General features: G+C 43.6%; 1 protein-coding gene across 1 annotated transcript in view; it reads left to right on the top strand.

Annotated features, from left to right (window-relative positions):
- Positions 1 to 25,931, top strand: part of LOC149442005 (nuclear pore complex protein Nup133-like) — a 227,330-nt gene that overhangs the window by 100,320 nt on the left and 101,079 nt on the right. The window contains exons 6-7 of the mRNA XM_089656648.1: positions 3,640 to 3,775; positions 8,006 to 8,124. Of these exons, the coding sequence (XP_089512774.1) occupies positions 3,640 to 3,775; positions 8,006 to 8,124 (255 nt within the window). The remainder of the gene's footprint in view (positions 1 to 3,639; positions 3,776 to 8,005; positions 8,125 to 25,931) is intronic.

Raw genomic sequence — 25,931 nt, 5'->3', positions numbered from 1 at the left:
GTTAAAGCACATCTTGTTCGTTTCATTTCAAATCCATTGTGGTGGTGTATAGAGCCAAAAATGTTAGAATTGTGTCGATGTCCCAATATTTATGGACCTGACTGTATTTTTTAAAATAGAACTCCAGGAATTATCTTTTTTTACAAATTTTCAATAATCCAGCTTGACCAGTTGTACTCGACAGTTCACTATTTGGCTGCTATTGGGCCAAGGCAGGAGGAGGCCCAGTCCAGAGCTCAAGGGTAATGGGCAGATTGAGCCTGGCACAGATGGAGTTGCACCCCAGTAGTTTTTTAGTGGGAAATCTATTCCCACGTCCTGTTTCTGGTTATGTGTTGAAATGTCACATGACAAAGTCAAAAGGGAAGTCTGCAATTGGCCAGTGTCCTTTCACCTGAAGGTTGCAGCATAACCATAGTAGTCATGAATTTGAAGTGTCCTGTATCCTGCAACAGCCCTGCATCAGCCTGGTCTTTGCTGAGGCATACCTGGTTGTGTTGTCTTGCCACCACTGAGCTCTGCTCTGTATCTCTTGCTAGAGGTGTTGGTCTGTGGTTTCAGAATTTTGATCCAAGCCATGGCATCAAATTTCACTTCCTATAAAGACTTACATTGCTTGCAGCTTATAGGCTGTGTCAGGAATTTCCCTCCTGTTTAATATTCCTGAAACTAGAATGGTGCTTGATGCTACTGGGGCTGGTATCATCTCTACATATCATTGTCTACATATGATATGTCAGGGATGACAGTGAATAGTTTTATTCCCTATGCTAGAATCATCATCAAGATATTTGTATATCGCTACCATATCTCCTTTCAAGCGTCTTCTCCAGGAAGAATAAGTTTAATGTTTGTAATCATTCCTTGTAACTGAGGTCCTCCAGTTTCCTCATTAACTTTGTTGTCCTTCTCTGGACTCTCCAGCACATCCTTCCTGAGTATTGGTGACCAGAACTGGACGACATTCTGCAGATGTGGCCAAACCAGGATTTTATAAAGTGGCAAAATTTTAGTATTTTATCTCTTGAGTAAATACCCTTTATGCATGTTAATATTCTGTTAGCTTTGCTTGCAGTAGCTTGGCATCGCGTGCCGTTGCTGAGCCTGTCATCTTCACCCCAGATCTTTTTCCATCCTGGATTTTCCTGGTGGTTCTCCCCCTAGCATGTAACTTGCGTGCATTTCTTTACATTTTTAAACCTAAAACCTTGGGTAGTTGCCCACTTTTTTTTTTTTTGCAAAGTTTCTACTCCTGCTGTGATTTTTTTGCCCTACTTAGCTTTGTATTGTCAACAAACACTGAAATTAAGCTATTTATACCAACCTCTATTTCATTTATCTATACTTTACACAGAATTGGTCGCAATACAGACCTCTGGGGTACCCCAATTACCACTCCAGCCCAGTCTGAGTACACACTATTTATCACCACCCATTGGACGTGCCGCTGTAACCAATTTTCTATCCATGTACAAACCCTATGATCAATCCCTACAGACCTGTATTTGTAAATTAAGCATTTATGGGGGACTGTATCGAATGCTTTTGCAAAATCCAGGTACACAATATCCACAGGCCTCCCCCTTCTCTAGATGGCAGCTCACTTCTTTTTAGAATGTTAACAGATTGGTTTGGAAACAACGACCTTACATAAAGCCATGTTGACTACTACTATTGATACTGTATTCATAAGCAAAATGTTGGATATAGTCCCTGATCATCCCCTCCAATAGTTTCCATACTATCGCTGTTAGGCTAACCGGCCTGTAGTTTCCTGGAATATATCTGCCCTTTTTTAAATATTGGTAGCATGTTGGCCCTTTGTCAATCTGCTGGTACCTTTCCTTACAGTATGCAGTCCATAAAAATTAGGAATAGTTGTCTAGCTATAACCTGTTTTTTTGAGAACTCTCGGATGTAAGCCACCTGGTTCTGGTGATTTGATCTGCGTTAAGCTTTTCAAGTCTTTTTCAGACACTGGCTTCTGTTATCTCCAAAGGGTACATTCTGTGATGCGTTACTAATGGTAAAGTCTTGATTACTTTACCCCTCCTTTTCCTTAGTAGATAAACATCTGTGTTAGGCTACCTGGATATCTTCTCCAGAGTGAGCAGTCATCTGACCTAATGACCAACATCAAAATCACTTTGGACAGTGGAGAGTCCCTTGGAGTATGAGGACCCACTGCTAGACATCCTCCTAGCCAGGGTTAACTATCATAGGAAAAGTTCTAAAATTTTTGTTCTCAGGTTCAGTAACTGAATTTTTAAAGTCAGTCCACTCAATGAATTGCATGAGATGTGTCTAATATTGTCCTCCGTTGAAATTATACCATTTCCCCAGTTTCAAACGAGGGTGCCCATGTTCTTGGACAGGGAATTCAGTTTGGTCTTTGTGTCTTGTTTTCCATTGGTAGCTTGTCTTTCCAACATTAGCACTTTGTTTTTCTACTGTGAAATTTGACAGTGATGGAAGTGAGCCTTCTGGTCTGAAGCAGAGTGCTTGGGGCTCTTTTTGTGCAGGGATGTTGGTCACCGAGGAGTGAAATTTTCCTGATCAATATTCTGAAACTTTTGAGTGCTTTACCTGTCCCCTCGTTTTTCAGTGTAGAAAATTCTCTTTTACCTAGTTAGGTAAAAGTTAGACTGTGAGCACCATCAAAGGTCAGGTGTCTGCCTAGGCCATCCTGTTTCAAAAGTCACTGGCTACCCATTCATTGCTTCATTCTTTTTTTTTTTTTTCAGGGTGTCACTCATCTAGCTTCCCCAACAAGATCTCTGCTTCAAATGTGGGATTTGAATTTGGTATGATTAGCTGTTCATAGGCCTCCTTTTGAGTCATTTGGCCCCATTCATTTGTATTCCCCTTCCTTGTGGCAAACCTTGTGACAATTACATTGGCGGTGGCTGGGCTGTCTTGTAATTAATCCTTTTTAGTTCCCCCAAATGATATGGTTGTTGTAAAGCCAAGATCTTCCTTTTTTCCTATGCTAGCCTTCAGTTTTATTTGAATAAAGACGTTGTCTTTCCGCCTATTTGCCAGCTCCTTCTTACCCTAAAGAGATTGCTCTCCAGTGTCTGGATGGGGTAAGATATATAAGGGTTTATTTGAAAGTCACTTTTCAAACAGGCATATTCCTCATTTGTCACCCCGGTGTGTCCCCAGAAGGGCTCTCTGGCTTCCAATTTAGGTTGATTTACTATATTGTTCAGGCATATGTTGAAGGACTAAGTTCCCTCTTTTCCTGGTAACCCTTGTTCTACTAGAGCAGTGACTGTTTCATGGGCCCTTCACCATCCGGCATCTGTGTGTCTGTTTTGCAATGCTGTAACTTGGGCTTTGGACCACAATTTTGCCAAATAGCGGATGTGTCAACATCAGCAAATGTTGTTTCAGTTGCAAGAATTTACAGGTGGCTGTAGAGTTTGACATTGTCTTTTTTTATACAGATTGTTACAGCTGAGCGAACTAGTTGAGTCTTGGCTGTTGATTTTGTGCCTCTAGTCCAGTCCTCCCATAGATGATAGTGTAACCTATGGTTTATGAATATGAAGTACTGTGTCTCTCCAAATGGACTTCAGGAAGGTCACCTTACAGTGAATACAAACCTCTTTCTACCTATTGTCATCTTCGTTGCAGGCACACAGAACACTGCATACCCTCGCAAACATGGAGAGACGATACTTTAGTAAGAAGAAGACACTGTTAGCCCTGAGCAAATTGTCTGCATTAGCATCTGATTTGCATGAAGATATATTACAAGATAAAATTGAAGGTACATGTTAATTTCCCTTCTTTATTGTTAATTGTGTGATTCCAAAAACATAATCTAATTATTGGTATGTTTAATTTATTTTATCAGTTGTGGTATTTAAATTTTGGCATTGATAAATGGATCACGAAAATCTATATTTTCCAAATTTTTGGTTTTCCTTGAATATTTGCATTTTGTGATCTTTAGAAATATATTCAATTTAGCCAATGAGATACCGTATTTTTCGCTCCATAAGATGCACCTGACCATAAGACGTGGCTAGGTTTTAGAGGAGAAAAACAAGAAAAAATATTTATCATCTTCTGGCTTTTTTTTCCTCAACATTCTTTGAAATTTTGCTTGCTTTTGAGTCCCCAAAAAATGCGCAATTATATGACACATCACTTTACAGTACAGGCGTGTAATGCAGCAATGCCTTGCCACTGTTTCTTAAATGGGGTCCTTAGTCTATATCTAATGCTCACAAGGCATTAGATAGACGAGGCAGATTTTGTTTTTGTCTGATCATACCATTTTGTAGGAAACGATTGGTAAAAATAGCCTTTCTTTTTTTTTTTTTTTTTTGGTCCTGGTGATTTTTCTGCGTTTGTAAGCTTTGCACGTCTTTTTCAGACACTAAAATACTGTGAAATGCAGCGCTAGAATATGATAAAATAAAGACACTAAATGCATAAATGACTAAATTGACAATAGTGGCAAATGCTAAAGTGAGGTGCATAAAATTAAGCGTTAATGTGAACAATATTCCATAAAGTGTCTCGCCAAATGGTAGCGAGAAAGGAGATTTTATTTATTTATATATATATATATATATATATATATATATAATTTATTAAAGTTACAATGGTGAACAGTCCAGCATATATCTAATACTTCAAGAAAAAAACAACTAAAATTGTCCAAATATGCTCCGTGATAAATCGGTGACAGTGACTCCGTGCTTAGGAATTGCTGTATGAATGCATTCACCAGAAGCGCATATTAAATGCGCATAATAATATATCCAACTCTTCCACAGGTAGGGAAAACTTCCGTCTGTATGGTCATAGTATGGCAACAGGAAAGGAACTCCACTGGCTTCTCACAGCATTACAGGGATAGCTCAAAGGGTACCTCTCCACCATAGATAAAACCAGCCAAAACGATGAATTCCACCTTTTGTTTTTTATGATTGCTGACAGCCATCAGCTGACACACTGGCTTCTGTTAGCCCCAAGGGTCCACTCTGTGATACATTACTAATGGTATGGTACAGTCTTGATTACTATACCCCTTCTTTACTACAGGAAGTCTGTACTAAAAGAAATATTGTGACTCACCCCCATTGGTGACCACCTGAAAATGCTAGTGATATAGCTGTCACCTTTTTGCTGCCAGAGGCATTTTTGCACAAAATGATGGTCGTCACTATGTTTGTGATATCCAAATTTTTATTAAAAAAAAGTTAATATCATTAAAAATATATTAATACAAGTAAATTTTAGTTCTCACAAACACAATATATTCATTTTTTTGTAAAATGTAAATGATGGGTTACATTGAGTAAACAGACGCCAAACTAGTCAAGCCTTAAAATTATCTGCGCCCATGAAACGCCAGTAAACTACGGTACCCAAAATTATCCATGGATGACTTTAAAGCTTTTACAGGTCATCCATTTAGAGGGAACGATGAATGATGGCCCTAGAAGTATTGCTATTGCATGTGTGGCGATATGTGTTTGAGTGTAGGTACATCCACACTTTTTTTTTTTTTTTTTTTTTGCCTGTTTTTTTGTTTTTATCGATTTTGTATTTGACAAACAACTACAGTGCCTTGAAAAAGTATTCATACCCCTTGAAATTTTCCACATTTTGTCATGTTACAACCAAAAACGCAAGTGTATTTTATTGGAATTTTATGCGTTAGCCCAAATGGCACCTAATTGTAAAATGGAAGGTAAATGATAAATGGTTTTCAGTTTTTTTCCACCTGTGTGTAATTTAATCTCAGTATAAATACAGCTGTTCTGTGAAGCCCTCAGAGGTTTGTTAGAGAACATTAGTGAACAAATAGCAGCATGGAGGCCAAGGAACACACAAGACAGGTAGGGAGTAAAGTTATGGAGAAGTTTAAAGCAGGGTAAGGTTTAAATAAATCCCAAGCTTTGAACATTTCACAGCTGGAAACCTACCAAGACATGGTCGTCCACCTAGACTGACAAAGAAGCAGCCAACAGGCCCATGGTAACGCTGGAGGAGCTGCAGAGATCCACAGCTCTTCTGTCCCCAGGACAACTATTATTAGTGCACTCCACAAATCTGGCCTTTATGGAAGAGTGGCAAGAAGAAAGCCATTGTTGAAAGAAAGCCATACGAAGTCCCATTTGTGAGAAGCCATGTGGGGGACACAACAATTATGTGGAAGAAGATGCTCTGGTCAGATGAGACCAAAATTTAACTTTTTGCCTAAAAGCAAAGCACTATGTGTGGCAGAAAACGAACACTGCACATCACCCTGAACACATCATCCACGCCATGAAACGTGGTGGTAGCATCATGCGGGGATGCTTTTCTTCAGCAGTGACAGGGAAGCTGGTCAGAGTTGATGGAAAGATGGATGGAGCCAAATACAGGGCAATCTTAGAAGAAAACGTGTTAGTCTGCAAAAGACTTGAGACTGGGGCAGAGGTTCCCCTTCCAGCTGGACAACGACCATAAAGATACAGCCAGAGCTACAATGGAATGGTTTAGATTAAAGCATATCCCTGTGTTTAGAATGGCCCAGTCAAAATCCAAACCTAAATCCAATTGAGAATCTCTGCAAGACTTCAATATTGCTATTCACAGACGCCCTTCATCAAATTTGACAGAGGTTGAGCTATTTTGCAAAGAAGAATTGGCAAAAATGTAACTCTCGATGTGCGAAGCTGGTAGAGCCATACCCCAAAAGACTTGCAGCTGTAATTGAAGGGAAAGGTGGTTCTACAAAGTATTGACTCGGGGGCTGAATACAAATGCACGCCAGAATTTTAAGATGTTTATTTGTAAAAAAAATGTGAAAACCATTAATGATTTTCCTTCCACTTCACAATTATGTGCCACTTTGTGTTGGTCTATCACATAAAATCCCAATAAAATACATTTACGTTTTTGGTTGTAACATGACAAAATGTGGAAAATTTCAAAGGGTGTGAATACGTTTTCAAGACACTGTATATATGGTGTTGATCAACCTACACCATGCTGACACCCCTCATAACACTCATCCTGAGTGCTGAAGAGGGGCAGCAGATCCCAAAATACATGGAGCTGGGAGATGGGGGGTTTCACATTATCGAACATGTGAAGCTGATCAGGCAGCTGTATAGCTGCCCAAACCACCGCCACAAGTAAGCCAACACAAAAGAAATGCTACTGCCCACATAAGCCTTCCATCACTGGCAGCAAAACGGTTAATACTTTGTGACTTAGTGACATTAAACTAGCATGCAAATTACAAAGTTTTATACATGCAAATACTTGAGCTGCATATTTGTTCTAGGTTAGTGACTGAAAACTCTGAAACTTTTGTATCAGCATGGCTGCCATGAAAACTTGTATTCTCAGGAGGAGAGGTTAGCAATGGCAGCCTATATATTTTCTCTGGTTTCTTTAACTGCATGTATATGAATCGTTTATATTACTCTTTTGTTATAGAAACAAAAATAATGCTATTTTAGCGAGTGTCTTAAAGTTTGATATTGTGCTGATAAATATGACTGATAACCATCAATCTGAGGTAGATATTTCACAGTGAATAATATAAAATAGATGTGAATGTCTGTCTAGATCAGGGGTCTCCAAACTGTGGCCCTTTGCTAGCTTTATATCCGGCCCTTGGGGCACTATTCCTCCCAATGATATGAGGCACTATTTCTTCTACATACACCAACAATGGTGCACCATTTCTTCCACCGCTGGGGTCCTATTCCTCCCACTAATACCAATGATGGGGCACTACTCCTCCACTTGAGGCCATGTTCTCATTGATGCTGGTCCCAGGACATTTTTTACTCTCACTGGCCACAGCCTGGCCCCCCTAAAGTCTGAAGGACAGTAAACTGGCCCTTTTGAAAAGTTTGAAGTCCCCTGGTCTAGAATGTTTTCGTTAAAGGAAGCTGATTACTTTGAAAGTAGAATGTTAAAAGCATGGTTATTTGATTTTTTTTTTCTTGTGTGTGTGTGTTTTTTGTTTTTTTTGTTTTTTAAGAAATTGCAGACCAGGAACATTTTCTTCTTCACCAAGAAACCTTGCCTCACCAGATTCTAGAGGATACAAAATTGGAATTAAACATGATGCCTGTACTGACACCATTAGAATTAGTGAAGGTATGTTAAAGTTGACCCTTTTCACAGATTAACTGCTAATTGACTAGAGATTCCCACTTAGTCCACATGCACACTGGACATCTATGTCCTATACATATAATCCCTACTTTATTGTGTGCCCCACTGCTCGTCAAAGTCTGACATGCTGAAATATGCTGCGGGTAGACGCTGTATCAAGTGGTACATGCATTTAGGGCATTTTAAAGTTCAAGAACATAATCCCGAAACACAAAATACCTGCCATTGAATACACAGGGTCTAGACAACCGGTGCGCATGTGGCTCTGTGTTTGAATATATCTTTTTATGTGTTTTTTTAAATGCAAGCAATGTAAGCACCTGGATTTGACTTGCTATCAGCATCATGCAGTCCCACTACAATAGAGCTCTGGCTGGGGGAGGTAGAACAGCACAAGGAACGCAGCAACATCCACACATGTAGGACACCCAGTATTACAGATGATTTATTCTTCCAAAGCAAATACACTTTTGCACACTGGTACTGACGAGTATTCCAGTGTTTCTCTTCTCCTTCAGTTTTTCTCCATCATTGAGCTAAAGTGACCTCAGCACTGATGGAAAGGGGCAGGGGAGGGTCAAACTAGGATGCTGTGCTGGACACTGGTGCACAATGAAAACCTGTGACTTTGTGTAACTTTGTAGGCCTGTTCCACCTGCTAGGTTTTATATAGGTTTTGAAGCAGTTTTTAGACTTTTTTTTTTTTTTTTTTTCCAAGTCTCCATTATGAGAACCTGCCCTTGTAGGTGGCAGTATCCATTGAACATGCATAAATACATTGTAAGGATAAAATCCAACAAATGTAAAATGAAGAGATTATATTGTCTCCAATAACTTCCCATTTCACCATTAAGAAATATCTTAATTATAAGTAGTGTTTCAGGGGGAATGTAACTCTCATCAAGTCTAGTAAGTAAATTAATTGTGTCCTTAGGATGGGAAAGTAACTGCTCCACTTGCGGCCAAACAACATTTCAAATAGTTTGCTCCCATTGCTGATGAGACTTTTAATTCCCAAAATAATTGGCCTTCCAGGGGGGGGGGGGTTTCATGTCTTTATGCAATTTGGAAGGACATAGAATGCTGGTGTGATAGGATAACAGGTTTTTAAGAACTCATGTCGTTTTTGAAATCAAATCATTATCAAATTCCCAGTCAACTCTCTCAAAAACTCATTTCAAAACCCAGTAATTTAATAGATTCTCTTTGTACTAGTCTCTGTTCTTTAGATCATCTCACACATTTCGATATATTGCTTTTTATCTTGGATCACTACATTTCCACCCTTATGTGAAGGCTTGATATAGGTAGAATTTTTTTTCTGTTCCCCATTTAAATTGCTCCTGTAGCAATTACTGGTCATTCTCTCAACCTGCTGTGACACTTCTCTTACAAATAAATCAGTACTTGCATTTCATTTCTAGGAGGTGGAAGTTAGTCAGATTTCTTAGTGTGAATTTTGTTGATTTCTTTGTCCTATTCTCCCTAATCATTTAGTTGTATCTTTAGATATTTAGAATTTTTTCATATTATACAAGGGGCAGAAATGAAGGCTGTAGCTGAAAGCCTGTTTTTCACACAATGACCGTTTATAAAATGAAAGGTTACACACTGTTACATTCACCTTCTACATTCCATTTAGTTTCATCACAGTGGGTATAGAAAATAATTGCCTCCCTTCAAAATCACATTTTGTTGCTTTGCAGCCTGAAATGAAGATACACAGTTTTTGTTTTATCCAGCTGTATTTACTTAGTGCAGCTTATAACATCCAAGTGAAAAATATAACACCAACATGTCAGAAAAAATTTAAAAGCAGAATCGCTGAGTTGGAAAATGAATCACCCCCCTCCTAAAAAAATGACTTGTACACTCAATCAGCTAATCATCTTCTCAATGGCACACAAAGCCGTTTGGCTTTCAACTGTGATCAGCTGTGGTCATTTTGATTAGCGCAGTATGAAAAGAGCTTTCCTGGAGCATTTCAGTCCCCGGTAGTGCAACTGAAGCAAACAATCAACTATGGGTGGCAAGGCACTGTCCAAAGATTTCTGGGATATAGTTGCGGGCAGGCACAAATCAGATGGATACAAAACAGTGTCAAAGGCTTCATCAATGCCTAGAAACACAGTGAAGTCTATTATTAAGAAGTGGAAGGTAGCTGGTGTCACAGATCCACGGTCGCCGCCACCAGCATGCGACAATCGCACAACTGCGACTAACAGTAATACGTCACACCCATGGCGTCAGACCCCAAACCTTCTCATCAAACTTGTGACCGAAGGACCGGCCGATCTAAAACCGTGGTGTGACGCACGTAACAAGGCTCCACCCAGCTGCACCCTGCACAGCGATTGTCCAGCTAGTGGGCTACAATCGGTGCCTGCAGCCTGAATGCGCTTGATACTGGGTCAGGTTAATTACACCACTAACCCTTCACACTGCCACCACCATCTTGAAATGTACAGAGAAGACGGACTCTGTCAGAAATACACTATAATGATTGAAAAGTCACCTGTCCAATATGGTCAATTGGGCAGGGAGCACACAAACACAGTAGCGTCTCTTCAAAAGGCAGGAATTTGTGAATTGCAGGTAAGCGCTTAGAAACAGTTTGACTCTTTTAGTAATACATTTTTCTTTCTGAAAGTTTTAAACAGGTGCAATAAAATATTTACAAAGAGATGTCACAAAAAAATATATATATGTATATAAAGATACAGCAGAGATAATAGGGAGGAAATTAAAGAGTCATGTTACTTGCCAATATGTCTTGGTTTGTAAGCAGATCCAAGTGCAAAGCAGGAAGGTTCTTTGATCTCCTCTGTTATGATGTTACACTCAGGAGATCTGTTAAACTCTGACTCTGCTTGTCTTTTGCCTCTTCTTTAAAATCCCTCTCAAAGGGAGGGGGGCTCTGACTATAGTTTTGGGAGTGGTCATTGGGAAACTCTGAATTAAACTACCAGCTTCATACCCCATGATATGAAACATACAGTTGACCTGTGGAATGTGCAATTACTTTTTTAAGTCCGGGAGAGAATCTATATTATCTTGATTAAGATGGGGGAGGAAGTACACTTTACAGACTGCTGGCACCTGGACGCAGGATGTCTTAACCTGGTTGACCCACACCATCTGTCAGAAGATAACATTTGCCTCTCAGGAAGGGAGGAGGGTAGGGAATGAGGCTGAGGAATGCCTCAATTAAACAGAACAAGAAAAAAGGGGGAACTCCGCTCTTAACTCTGATGAGCTAGTTTGCTACATCTGGTACAACACAGGCCCTCCTTGGATCAGAAGTCAGGGCATCGCTCCAAACTGGATGAAGGAGCCAGGAGGAAACTGGTCAGAGAGGCAATCAGGATGCCTAATGCAACAGTGAAACAGTTGCAGGAATTTGCTCATTGTGTGCATGTGAGAACAGTATCACAAATTCTCCACAAATGTGGCTTGTATGGGAAGGCTGCAAGAAGAAAGGCCACTTGCAGTCATGACTGGGCTTTGTCAAAATGCACCTTGAAGATTTAGGCCACATGAAACATGTTATGGACAGATGAGTCTAAAATTGAATTATTTGGCTTCAACACTAAAGGATATGTCTGGCGAAAATCCAATACAGCTCACCGGCCAAATAACACCATTCCTACCGTAAAGCATGGAGGTGGTAAAATCCTGTTATGGGGGTGTTTCTCTGCAGCAGGGACTGGAGCACTTGTCAGGATTAAAGTAAAACACATGAAAATACTGTCAAATTCTTGAGGAAAATCTGCTGCCCTCTGCCAGAAGGTTGTCAGTGAGAAGGTTTACCTTCCAAAACTACAATGACCCAAATCACACAGCAAAAATGACTACACAGTGGTTGAAGGAGAAAAAAGTGAATGTCCTTGCATGGCCTAGACTTGAAGACTGCAGTCCACAAGCAAATTTAAAGCTTAACTCCAACTTTATTTTCACTGGAACTTAATAGAATGATCAATCAAGACTCTGCAAATGATGTAACTTCCTTCACAGCTCTGATGGTGGGCAGGATTGAATACATCCTAATTAGCATTTAGTCAGTCACACCTACAGGAAGAGTCTAAACCTCCCAAGTCCCGCCTCACAGATCACAGCATTATTCGAAAAGGAGACACCTTCATATACTCACACATATACAGCCTGCTCTGAAAAATAGCTATGCTGATTCTGGGAGGGATTGCATACTTTGCCACTCATTCGGAAATGCAGAGTTGAGAATGCAGCCTAAATGGTAACGCAAGCATGACGCACATTGTTACACGGTTTCAAAATGCATGGCAAAGCGTGCATTTTCCTGTGGCTTGCTGTGCATTTGGAAACTAAAATATGCGAATGAATGGCAATGCAAGCGCACATAAAAATTGCCATGTGTTTTCTAAATGCACAACGCATACATTTGCTTGTGGGTTGCTGTGCATTTGGAAATGTGCGGATGGTAACACGAGCACGATGCACATTGTCGTGCGTTTTTGAAAATGGTGTGCATTTTCTTGTGGGTTGCCAAGTGAATAATACATGCACATTGCCATGTGTTTTCAAAATACGCGGCAAAGCGTGTGGGTTTTTTTGTGCGGTTGCCGCGCGCTCATAAATGTGCAGATGCAAGAGAGTGGTGACGCAAGCGTGCTGCACAGTGTCGTGTCATTTTTGTGGGTCGCTGTGCATTAGGAAATGAGCAGATGTGAACCAATGGTAGCACAAGCATGATGGGCATTGTTGCGCGTTTTCGTAAAACACGGTAAAGCCCATGTTTATGCGGGTTGCTGTGTTTGGAAACACACAGATGCAAACGAATATTATTATTATTATACAGTATTTATAAAGCACCAACAGTTCGCTCAGCGCTGTACATTACAAAGGGAAACAGAACATGCAACAGTACGAAAACAATACAATGTGATACACGAGGGGTTCGAGGGCCCTGCTTTTTTGAGCTTACAATCTAGGAGGGATGGGATAGTGGTACAGGAGGAGATAGCTGTGGGGAATGGAGTAGTAGGAAGAGTGGAGGAGGTCAGCAATTAGCAGGGGGTGGGGTAGGCTTCCCTGAAGAGGTGGGTTTTCAGGGTGCGCCTAAATGAGAGGAGAGTAGGTGATAGTCTAATGGATTGGGGTAGGGAGTTCCAGAGGATAGGTAATGTCCTAGAGAAATCCTGGAGGCGGGCATGGGAGGAGACCAGGGAACTAGAGAGAAGGAGGTCTTGAGAGGAGCGGAGTGTGCGTGATATTGGTACTTGGATATTAGGTCGGTGATGTAGTTTGGGGCAGTATGATGGACAGCTTTGTATGTCAGTGTTAGGATTTTGAATTTGATCTGTTGGGCAATCGGAAGCCAATGGAGGAATTGGCAGAGGGGGGTGGCGGAAACTGAGCGGTTGGTAAGGTGAATGAGTCTGGCAGCCGTATTCAGGATAGACTGAAGCGGGGATAGCCTGTGGCGAGGCAGGCCAGTGATGAGGGAGTTGCAGTAATCGAGTTGTGATATGATGAGGGAGTGGATGAGCTGTTTAGTTTCTGGGGTTAGGAACGTGCGGATTTTGGCGATTGTTGCGGAGGTGGAGTCTGCATGAGTTTGTTAGTGATTGGACTTGGGGCTGGAAGGATAGGTTGGAGTCTAGAATGATACCAAGTACTCTGGCCTGCGGGGCGGGCCTGATAGTGGCATTGTTGGACGTGATGGAGAAGTCAATGGGGGCTGGTGTGCGAGCTGGGGGGAAGACTAGGAGCTCGGTTTTGGAGAGGTTCAGTTTAAGGAAGTGGAGCGACATCCAGTCTGATATGTCGTTCAGTAGGTGGGTGATTCGGGCGGAGACAGAGGGGGTGAGGCGAGGGGTAGAGAGATAGATTTGTGTGTCATCGGCATAGAGATGGTAGTTGAAGCCGTGAGAGTGTATGAGTTGGCCAAGGGAGGAGGTGTAGATGGAGAAGAGAAGGGGCCCGAGGACAGAGCCTTGAGGGACCCCAACAGAGAGGGGGAGCGAGGGGGAGGTGGTAGCGTTATAGGTAACGCTGAAGGAGCGTTGCGATAGGTAGGACGAGAGCCAGGAGAGAGCAGAATCTCTGAGGCCGAGGGAGTGTAGTTTTTTGAGGAGGAGGGGGTGGTCGACTGTGTCAAAGGCAGCGGAATGGTGTGCAAAACCATTGCACAGAGCAGGTAAGTCTGACATGTTTATTTTTAAAAAAAAATAAAAACATTCAATTTAGAATCACTTTAATTTTCTGACAAAAGTTCCACTTCCTGCTTGTTCATTATTCACTGCAGAGAGGAATGGAGTGTGGGCAGTGATAGCACAGATAACATAATTCCATTCATCTCACCACCCACATGAAGGCCCAGAAACACCCACAGTAACCCCTCACATCAACTCCCACAGCTGGTACAAGTCACTGTCATAGCCTGCACTGAAACTACAGAGGCTCAAAGGATAATGGGACTTGTAGTATCAGGACTCGCAAATGAAGGAAACAGGAAGTCAGAGAACATTGAAATTCAGCCAGGAGTGACGTCACAGACACACAAATCTACTTTATGCAGCTAAAGGAGGTATGTTACACAAACTGACAGTGGGGTTGTGATGCATTTATATGCACAATTCATCTGTTTTGGTGAGGAAAAGATGGAGTTCTTTAACTGGTTGCCGACCAGCCGCAGTGTTTTTACTGCGGCCAGGGCGGCACCTCTGCGCACAGCGCCGTCTTTTAACGTCGCTCTGCAAAACAGGTAGGGGACGCGCACCCGCCCTACCCGTCCCGCCGATCACGGCAGTGGGTGTCCATCACCGGGTCCCGGCCACTCTTTACCCGCCGGGTCCCAGCGAGTACCGATAGTCACGGACAGCACGGCTGCAGCTCTGCTATCTGTCAGTTCAGAGCATGCTGAACCTGAGAGAAGACTTTATCTCTCCGGATCAGCGTGTTCCTGTGAAGTACACCCTCCCCCCCCGCTCCCTAGTAAAACACTCCCCTTGCACAGTTAACCCTTTCATTACCTAATAAATGTTAACCCCTTCCTCCCCAGTGCCATTAGTACAGTGTCAAGTGTTTTTTTTTTTTTTTTTGCACAGATCACTGTATTCATGTCACTGGGCATGTCAGTGACCCCAAGTCAGTTCCCTCCCCCCCCCCCCCCCCCCCAGTGTCAAAATGTCTGCTGCAGTCCCGCCATATGTCGCTGATCATGGTCATAAATTGCTGTTCGTCGCCACAAGTCGCTCATCGCCGCCATTATTAGTATAATGAAAAAAATCCCAGTATCTTTCCTGCCATTTGTAGACGCTATAACTTTCACGTACACCAATTAATTTACACGTATTGGGATTTTTTTTAGCAAAGACATGTCGCAGAATACATTTTGGCAGAAATTTATGACTAAATTTGTTTTTTCCATTTTTTTTACTGGACATGTTTTATAGCAGAAAGTCCAAAATATTGTTTTTTTTTTTTTCTCAAAATTGTCAGCCTTTTTTTTTTTTTATAGTGCAAAAAGTAAAAAACGCACAGGCAATCAAATACCGCCGAAAAAAAGCTCAATTTGTGGGAAAAAAAGGATGTAAATTTAATTTGGGTGCAGTGTTGCATGACCGCGCAATTGTCAGTTAAAGTAACGCAGCAAAGTAACACAAACCGCTTCTGTAACCGCTTTCTGACCGCCCTAAAGCAGAAACACTACTACAGGGCGGCATGGGTGTGCAAAATCACGTGTGTGTGTGTGTGTGTGTGTGTGTGTGTGTGTGTGTGTGTGTGTGTGATTTGCGTTCCCGTGGTTTTCGCGCCCCTCCCAGGTAACGTCAGATTGCCCGTCAGTACACCAGTCATCACATTTAACCCCTTGATTGCCAGGAGGACGCTCATGCACAATAAACCTCCATTGCTAGTATAGTGTCTGATCAGATCAGCATTAGTATTGTGTCCCTAAAAATGCAGCGTTAGTGGGATCAGCCCCGGCACCTGCCAGCACCTGCGTTTAACCCCTACGCTTACCCCCCCCCCCCCTTCTCCCCCAGCAAATGCAGTGTCAGTATGTCACTATCACTTGATACATTGCACACAAAACCGCAGTGTTTGCAGAATCAGGCCTGATCTCTGTTAGCACTTGCCGTTAAATTTGATAACTCTCATATGCAGCAGAGTGCCAGTACTAGTACCGCTCTACCTTTTGGTGAATTGGCGAGTACCAGCGGTCTAGTACATCTTGGTCTTTCACATACCTCCTTGATTTTTGGAGCTGTTTTTCACGGAATATCTGTATGCGTTGATTGTGGATCAAAGCAATTTCTATGCGCAACAATTTATCACTGCCAACCCAAATTCAAACCTTGCCAGACCATTTGCATGGAAACTCATTACAGTTTCGAATTTCCATTTTTTTTTTTTTTTGGGCCTAACCCTCAACATGGGCATTACTAAAAGAAATGAATTGCGGTTGTATTGGTCCGCAGACCCGATTCATCATATGCCCGTGTTCTCTGCTGCCATGGCCAGGCATAGATATGAGAGTATAATGTGTTTTATGCATTTCAACGAGAATACACTCTGTCATCCTCGGGGTAACCCTGAATTTGACTGGCTCCACAAAATTCAGCCCCTCACAAATCACCTTAACCAAAAATTTGCGTTGATGAGTCCCTCATTAATATTTCTGGCCGTCTTGCATTCAAACAATTTCTCCCCTGCAAGCGTGCCAGTGATGGGGTCAAGATTAGAGATGAGCGCATCGAACATGACGAAGTGGAATTCGTTCCGAAGATTTGGAAAAATTCTATTCGCGACGAATCCGAAGATTAGCAAACTTCGGATGCACGAATCGAATTTTCCCAAAAATTGCGGCGACATGTGTGGAGAAAATGGACAGAGAAGATGGGGCGGGGATCTCTGGGAAGGCGCGCAGACAAGGCGCGCTGACCCATAATGCATTCATGACATGTGATTGCATTAGCCAATCAGCAGCCAGCCAGCACTGTGTAATGGTGGAGCTATAAATCGCGGCCATCTTAGAATTCTCCATTAGCCTCCGGTCATTCAAGAGAGACAGACCTGTGTGTATTAAGGGACAGAGTTAGGGCCACAGAGACTTTAGGGCCACAGAGTCGTTACTCAGGGCCACAGAGTCGTTACTCAGGGCCACAGAGTCGTTACTCAGGGCCACAGAGTCGTTACTCAGGGCCACAGAGTCGTTACTCAGGGCCACAGAGTCGTTACTCAGGGCCACAGAGTCGTTACTCAGGGCCACAGAGTCGTTACTCAGGGCCACAGAGTCGTTACTCAGGGCCACAGAGTCGTTACTCAGGGCCACAGAGTCGTTACTCAGGGCCACAGAGTCGTTACTCAGGGCCACAGAGTCGTTACTCAGGGCCACAGAGTCGTTACTCAGGGCCACAGAGTCGTTACTCAGGGCCACAGAGTCGTTACTCAGGGCCACAGAGTCGTTACTCAGGGCCACAGAGTCGTTACTCAGGGCCACAGAGTCGTTACTCAGGGCCACAGAGTCGTTACTCAGGGCCACAGAGTCGTTACTCAGGGCCACAGAGTCGTTACTCAGGGCCACAGAGTCGTTACTCAGGGCCACAGAGTCGTTACTCAGGGCCACAGAGTCGTTACTCAGGGCCACAGAGTCGTTACTCAGGGCCACAGAGTCGTTACTCAGGGCCACAGAGTCGTTACTCAGGGCCACAGAGTCGTTACTCAGGGCCACAGAATCGTTACTTAAAGCCACAGCTATCAAAGAATCGAAAATTTAAAGTGACATACACCCTTTTTTTTTTTTTGGTGGCTGTCGTGCACAGTTGGTGCTGCAGTTTGCCGATTGTGCAAAATAAACTGACTTTCTGCTTCACAACCACTATTGTACGTTCAAAGAGTTAAATCCATTTACACGCCGGCTGGCGGTAATATTTTTGGGTGATTAGTGCATTCCAGTGACACAAACGTACAGTTTACAGCCAACGGCAAGCTGCAATTGACCGATTGTGCTAAATAAACTGACTTTCTGCTTCACAACCACTATTGTACGTTCAAAGAGTTAAATCCATATACACTCCGGGTAGCGGTAATATTTTTTGGGTGATAAGTGCATTCCAGTGACATAAACGTACAGTTTACAGCCAACGGCAAGCTGCAATTGACCGATTGTGCTAAATAAACTGACTTTCTGCTTCACAACCACTATTGTACGTTCAAAGAGTTAAATCCGGTTTTATTTTTGGGGTGCTTATTGAATTAAAGAGTATGTCAGACAACACGCAGAGGAGTGGCAGAGGAGGCAATGTTTCAGGAGCGAGCAGACGTGGCAGCAGAGGAAGGGGTCGAGGCAGCACTAGTCGCAGCCAGAGGCCAGTGCTCCCAGTGTCATCCAGCGGTCGTGTCTCCACCGACAACCCTGCCGTCATCGATTGGTTGACTCGGTCGTCTTCCTCTTCCCAGGTCACCTCTGACACCTACAGCCAACGGTCGGTGGGTACGTCGGACACAACCGTTAGTTGGCATGGCCCGGGAGCAAGCCCACTGAAATCACGTGTCCTCGACCTGCCCCTGTCCTTTGGTGTTCCCTCACCAAGCGAAGTATCGCATGCTGTGGGCTCAGCCCCACTGTACAGTGAGGAAGAGCTAACAGAGGGCGGTCAGGAACGGGGGGAGACATCCGCCTCTTCAGCAGCCAGGCGAAGAAGTACTGGCGAGGAGAGTGGCTCGGTAGCCGGTCTAGAGACAGGTCTGTCTCCTGACCCACACGCAGCCGAGGGGGCTAGTAGTGACGCGGAGACCCTAATTGATGATGATGAGGCTGATCGCACTTGGCAGCCTCGTCGTCATCAGGCTATTGCTTCCGCATCATCAGGAGAAGAGGGTGCCAGCTTGCCAGTGAGCAAAACAGTCGGTGGGTTGCCCAGGAGGCAGCAGGGTCGCAGCAGTGTCAGTGGAGCCAAACGGCCACGGAGTAGAGCACCAGCTCCACTGCAGCCTACCACCACGGCCAGTAGTGGTGCCGGTGTGCACGGAGGAAGTAGCAGTCAGCCAGTGAGGAGTAGCGGGGGCAAAGTTTCCTACTCGGCGGTGTGGCAATTTTTCGTCAAGCCGCCCGAGGAAGTAAACGTAGCCGTATGTCGACTATGTGGCCAGAAAGTCAAGCGTGGCCAGGGGGCCAATGTTGGGACTACAGCGTTGCGTCAGCATATGCAGCGTCGCCATTCGGTGGCCTGGGAAAACCGTGATAAAGATACAGCGGTTCTGCCTGCCCCAGCCCCCGCTCCGTCACCCGCTCCGTTACTTGCTCCGTCACCCGACGTCAATCGCCCTCTATCAGCCAGTCAGGGCTCCAACACCTCTGCTGAGGGGAGTTGTCGCTCGTTGGCATCTTCCGCTCGTTCAGATGCTCCTTCTCCTGCTACTCCTCTTCACGGATTCCGTCAGCAGTCTTTCTTGGAATCCATTTCCAAGAGACAACAGTTTGCAAGCACGCACCCGACGGTGCAGAAGCTGAACGTCCTCCTGTCCAAGTTGCTGGTGCTGCAGTCCCTCCCTTTCCAAGTGGTGGACTCAGCACCTTTCCGAGAAATGTTGGCTTGTGCCGAGCCGCGGTGGAGAGTGCCAAGCCGGCATTTCTTCGCCAAAAAGGCAGTGCCAGCCCTGCATTCACATGTAGAAGAGATGGTGGGCCAGTCTTTGAGCATGTCGGTCTCTGCCAAAGTGCACGGCAGCGCCGACGTGTGGAGCTGTAACTACGGTCAGGGACAGTACATGTCATTTACGGCCCACTGGGTGAGCGTGGTGCCGGCACAGCCGCACCAGCAACTTGGACAGGTCACGCCGCTTTTGCCTCCACGTTTGCACGTCCTTGGTCCAGCAAAGATGTCCGCCTCTACCACCTCAGAAGCTGCTCAGCGGGTCAGGGCAATAAAGCTCCCGGTTTGCAGGTTGTTCCGTCTTATGGATGGAAGTACGACGGTATATGATCTTCTTCGCACCCACGGCATCACCTCATAGAATCTCTGCATTGCATCTGCAATCACAACGCTGACTTCCCGGATCGCCACTCAGCCATTGGACTCTTGATAGTCGTCTCCCCACACTGCTGCTGGGGGGACTTTTTAACCTAGGCCTGTGTATGGCCTTCAATTGAAGCTGCTTCTGCTCCGCCACTCTGCCATTGGACTCTTGATAGTCGTCTCCCCACACTGCTGCTGGGGGGACTTTTTAACATAGGCCTCTGTATGGCCTTCAATTTAAGCTGCTTACGCTTCGCCACTCTGCCATGGGCCCCTGTACCGCCTCCTCTTGCTGCTGCCAGGTCCAGAATGTGTCATGGGTCCCTGTACGGCCTCCCATTGCTGCTGACTTCATCGCCAGACTCTGCCATGTGCCACTTTCAGGTCTCCTTACACTGTTGGTGGGTTCCATTTTGTGATAGGGTGCTGTGTGGCCTTCCATTGCTGCTGCCCCCACCGCCACCCTGCGCCATGTGCCTCTGTCGTCTGCTCACTATGCTGACGGCTTCCGCTTTTTAACCGAGGCCTGTGTTTGGCTTCCGAAAACTGCTGCATCCACCGCCACCCTGCGCCATGTGTCTCTGTCGTCTGCTCACGCTGCTGATGGCTTCCGCTTTTTAACCTAGGCCTGTGTATGGCTTCAGAATAATGCTGCCTACACCGCCACCCTGCGCCATGTGCCTCTGTCGTCTGCTCACGCTGCTGCCAGGTCCATACTGATTCATGGCCCCCTGTACCGGCTCCTCATGAACGTGGTTCAGCGGGTTTGCATCACTTAACGGCAAATCGTTGACAAACGCTGGGACGTTCAGTGTTGTGCGCATTAAGCCAGACACCAAAGGGCAGAACAGACCTGTTATTACTCGCTCAAGCATGGCTGAACAAAACCAGTCTCTACCACAAATTGGACCCAGACCTGCCCAGGGTCTCGTAAGTAGATTGCACGGAGGAGTAGAGTTCGTTATTGGAATTAACTGTGAGGAACTTTTAAACCTAGGCCTGTGTATGGCCTTCAATTGAAGCTGCTTCTGCTCCGCCACTCTGCCATTGGACTCTTGATAGTCGTCTCCCCACGCTGCTGCTGGGGGGACTTTTTAACATAGGCCTCTGTATGGCCTTCAATTTTAGCTGCTTACGCTCCGCCACTCTGCCATGGGCCCCTGTACCGCCTCCTCATGCTGCTGCCAGGCCCGTAATCTGCCATGGGCCCCCGTACCGACTCCTCATGCTGCTGCCAGGCCCGTAATCTGCCATGGGCCCCTGTACCGCCTCCTCATGCTGCTGCCAGGTCCAGAGTGTGTCATGGGTCCCTGTACGGCCTCCCATTGCTGCTGTCTCCATCGCCACACTCTGACATGTGCCACTTTCAGGTCTCCTCACACTGCTGGTGGGTTCCATTTTGTCATAGGGTGCTGTATGGCCTCCCATTGCTGCTGCCTCCACCGCCACACTGTGGCTCCACACTCTGGTTTTGGCCCCGTGACTGCCCAAATGAGTGAAGTGTGCGGTGATTCTAAGATCGACGGCACTCATCTGCATGTCATACTGACTGACAGTATTATTTCTCTTCCCCAGCAGACTCCAAGGGCATTTAAATTAAAGGCACAGTGTTCTGCACTAATATAAAGGCTCTCTGAAGCCTAGAAACACCCTTTTTATAAGTTAAATTTGCAGCGAATATATTCGGCTTGAAGCGAATTTATTCGGCGAATCAGCCGAACCGAATTTTTGAATAATTAGCTCATCTCTAGTCAAGATGTAGAAGACCTGTGAGAGGCCAACAGGCTATACTTATAAGTTTTGGATTTACGAGGGAAAAGATAGTCACGTGGAGCCCCCTGGATGCCCAGACTACATGGGTAGCAGTAGCAAGATAGTTTGGGACTTGGTGTCATCCTTTTTCCATATGGGGAACCACTTATATGTGGACAATTTTTATTCAAGCGTGCCACTATTTAGACATTTGTTCAATCTTGGAACTGGAGCTTGTTGCAAAGTGTGACCTAATGTGTGCCCACCATTAGAAGTCGGTGGATGCAGGGCGGTATATTCTAATGGTGGGCATACCACACACTTTTTCTGGCAGAGATTTCTTTTCATTTTTTCATTCAGTCCACAGGCTGCATACAAAAAAAAGAACATAGTATATATACCCAACAAGGACCAGCGTCGTACTGGTACATCACTGGACTTTGAATGGTTATACCAGGATGATGCCTACAGCTGCCGGCATCATCCTGGTATCGTTATTTTCAGCCGGCGATCGGCTTTCATGTAAAAGCAATTCTAGTGGCTAATTAGCTTTAGGATTGCTTTTCCAAGCAGCCCCGCTGCCTTCCACGGCCTTCTTGGGCAGTCTCGTGCCATCGGGGAAACCTGAGAATGCAGCCGGTGTTTCTGCCAGCTGACCATAGAGCTGATTGGAGACCAGAATGGTGCCAATCATCTCTATAGCCTAAGAAATCAGAAGCTACGAGCATCACTTCAGTTTCGCAGGATATAAATTGGGAAAGCATCTAATCACACCGATCTTGGTTTGATTAGATAATGTAAGGGCAGAGGAGATATACAGAGTGTGATAGAACCCAGATTTCTCAAAGAAGAATATATGACAATGCCCATTGAAGCCATAGGGGATATTTGCATTCCCTGTGGTATCGTTAAAAAGTGATAAAAATAAATGAAGGGAACAGTGTAAAAATAAAAAAAAATCAAAATAACTTAAAAAAAAAAAAAAAATTCCCTTGCCCCAAACACATCTGCGTTTGTGGGCCTTGACCCTCTGCCAGTATGGAAACAGCAGTTGCACCATGCATGTGAGGCATCGCCATGAACATCAGATCAAGGGCAGTAATTCTAACACTAGACCTCTGTAAATCTAAAATGGTAGCTTGTAAAGGCTTTTAAAACGTTGCCTATGGATATTAAAAACGTATGCAGTTTGTTGCCATTGTACGGGACATGCACCGTTTTAAAGCATGTCATGTTTGTTATCTATTTACTCGGCATACCATCATCCTTTTATATTTTACCAAATAATTGGCCAATATATTGTGTTTTTGTGCATTAAAAGTAAACAGTGTAATTTTTTTTTTTTTTTAAATTGCGTTTGAAAAATCGCTGCACGAGTACTATGTGACAGAAAAATTGTAGTACCCACCATTTTATTCACTAGGGTGTCTGCTTTAAAAAAATATATAATGTGGGGGGGTTTAAATTAATTTCCTAGCAAAAAATACTGATTTTTTTTCATGGGAACAAAATGTGTCAGAAAAGGCTTGGTCTTCAGGTGGTTAGAAGAGTGAGTGATGTGTGGCATAAACTTCTAATGCTGGGCATAGAATGTCCCCAACCCCCAAAATGACCCCTTTTTGGAAAGTAAACGCCCCAAACTATTTGCTGAGAGGCATGTTGAATCAATAGAATTTATTTTTTTACCACAAGTTTTTGGAAAATGACTAAAAAAATATTTATTTTTTTACACATGCCATGGGTATATGTAGAATTACTCCCCAAAATACGTTTTGGCAGTCTAGTAAAGTACAGGACCCCAAAATGCAATAAGCACCTGCAGGCTTTTAAAGGGCTTTATTTCCTCATTACATTTCCAGACTACCTATCACAGTTTCGGAGGCCCTGAAATGCAAGGATAGCACCTAACCCACCCCCCACCCCCGCAAATGACCCCTTTTTGGAAAATAGACACCCCAAGGCGTTTGATAAAAAGCACGGTAAGTATTTTGCAGATCTCATTTGTTGCCACAAGTTTTTGGAAAATGAAGAAAAAAAACAAAAACATATTTTTTCTATTCTTTTTTTTTTACATTTCAAAACCTTGTGAGAAAAAATGAGATCTGCAAAATACTCACCATTACTCTTTTTTAAATTCCTTGGGGTGTCTACTTTCCAGAAAGCGGTCATTGGGGGGGTTTGTTGCTATCCTGGCATGTCAGGGCCTTCAAAACTCTGATAGGTAGTGAGGAAGTTACGTACCTTCAAGCTTTCAAAGTGGTCATTGGATTTCAGGCTCCTGTATGTGGCTAGGCTCCCAAAAAGTCTCACACATGTGGTATCCCCTTACTCGGTAGAAGTAGAATGTATTTTGGGGTGAAATTCCACATATACCCATGGCTTGTGCAAGAAATTAAATAATTTAAATGATAACTTCGTATAAAAAAAAAAAAAAAAAGTTTTTGTCATTTTCCACAGAAACAATTCAGTACTGTCCGTGATACTTTTTTTATTTGCACTAACATACAATTTTGAGGACAAGCTTTCGGAGAGTGTCCCCTTCTTCAAGGTCCAAGCAGTACTATTACAAAGTTTTAGCAGAATGTTAGAAGATATGTGGGGATTGAGGAAAAAAAAAAAAGGCAGAAAGAAACACAAGCCTAAGGTTAGCCTACAGATAAGAACAGCAAAGCAAAAGCAAAGACTGGGGGTGTAGGGGGGGAAACAGCACTCACAGAGCGAGTCATAAATATGTTGGATAATGTGAGGAATCCCGTGTCCAAAAGGCCGTTATCTCTTGTGTCAAATAGAATTATCATTCTTAGTTCAAAAGTTTTTCTTTCCTGAATGGATTTGAAATTTCCTTTAAGAACTAAAACATTGAGGTCTTTCAATGACCGGTGAGAATGGAAGGATGTCATATGACGTCCTATCAGAACGATAGAACCACCTTGCGCCCGTCATTGTACTATATGGCGGACGGAAGGTGGTTAAACTAGCGCAGTATAGCAAAAAAATGGCGTAAATTGCAGTATCTATACCATAGTTTTTAGACACTATAACTTTCACGCAAAGCAATCAATATACATTTATTGGGATTTTTTTACCAAAAACATGTAGCAGAATACATTTTGGCCTAAATTTATAACTAACTTTGAGTTTACTATATATTTTTTATAGCTGAAAGTAAAAAATATTGTTTTTCTTCAAAATGTTTGGTCTTTTTTTGTTTATAGCATGAAAAATAAAAAGCATACAGGTGATCAAATACCACCGAAAGAAAGCTCTATTTGTGTGGAAAAAAAGGATGTAAATTTTGTTTGGGTGCAGCATTGCATGACCGCACAATTATCAGTTGAATTAGTGCAGCGCCGAGTAGCAAAAAGAGGCCTGGTCAGGAAGGGGGGTAAATCTTCTCCTCAGGAGGGCAAGTGGTTAACTGAACTTGAGCAGTTCTGCAAAGAAGAGTGTGCAAGTATTGCAAAGACTAGATATGCAAAGTTAGTAGAGACTCATCTCAACAGATTAAAGGCTTAATTAAAGCAAAAGGTGGTTCAACAAAATACTGACACAAGGGGGTGATTCTGGGTTTGTTTGATTTTTTTTTTTTTTTTTTTGACATATTGGTGTTACTCTGCAACGTATAACATCCAAGTGAAAGATGTAAGTACAGCTGAATAAGGCAAAAACTGTCTGATTTTCAGTTCAGGCTGCAAAGCAACAAAATGTGATTATTTTAAAGGGAGGTGGTTCTTTTCTATACCCACTGTATATCCTCGTTCTCTCGTCACCGTAATCTTTTTCAGCTGGTTCACAGCAAGTATGTAAAGTAGTATAGGAATGAACACAAGCATAATGCTAGTGATGGTGGTAGGTGTACACTAAATGGAAAAATAAAAAAGGGAAAAAAAAATGTCCCCAGAAGTACTGTGATCCGCAGGTGTCTATTCAAAAACAGAATCACTGAGTTGGAAAAAGGATCACCCCCTTGTGTCAGTTTTTTGTTGAACCACCTTTTGCTTTATTTACAGCCTTTATGCAGGCCATAGATGGGGAGAA

This window comes from Staurois parvus, unplaced genomic scaffold (genome assembly GCF_062004578.1).
Source record: "Staurois parvus isolate SC_StPar_1 unplaced genomic scaffold, SC_StPar_1.0 ptg000925l, whole genome shotgun sequence".
Classification (NCBI taxonomy): domain Eukaryota; kingdom Metazoa; phylum Chordata; class Amphibia; order Anura; family Ranidae; genus Staurois; species Staurois parvus.
Note: the sequence above shows the minus strand (reverse complement) of the source record. Positions and strands in the feature narration are given on the sequence as shown.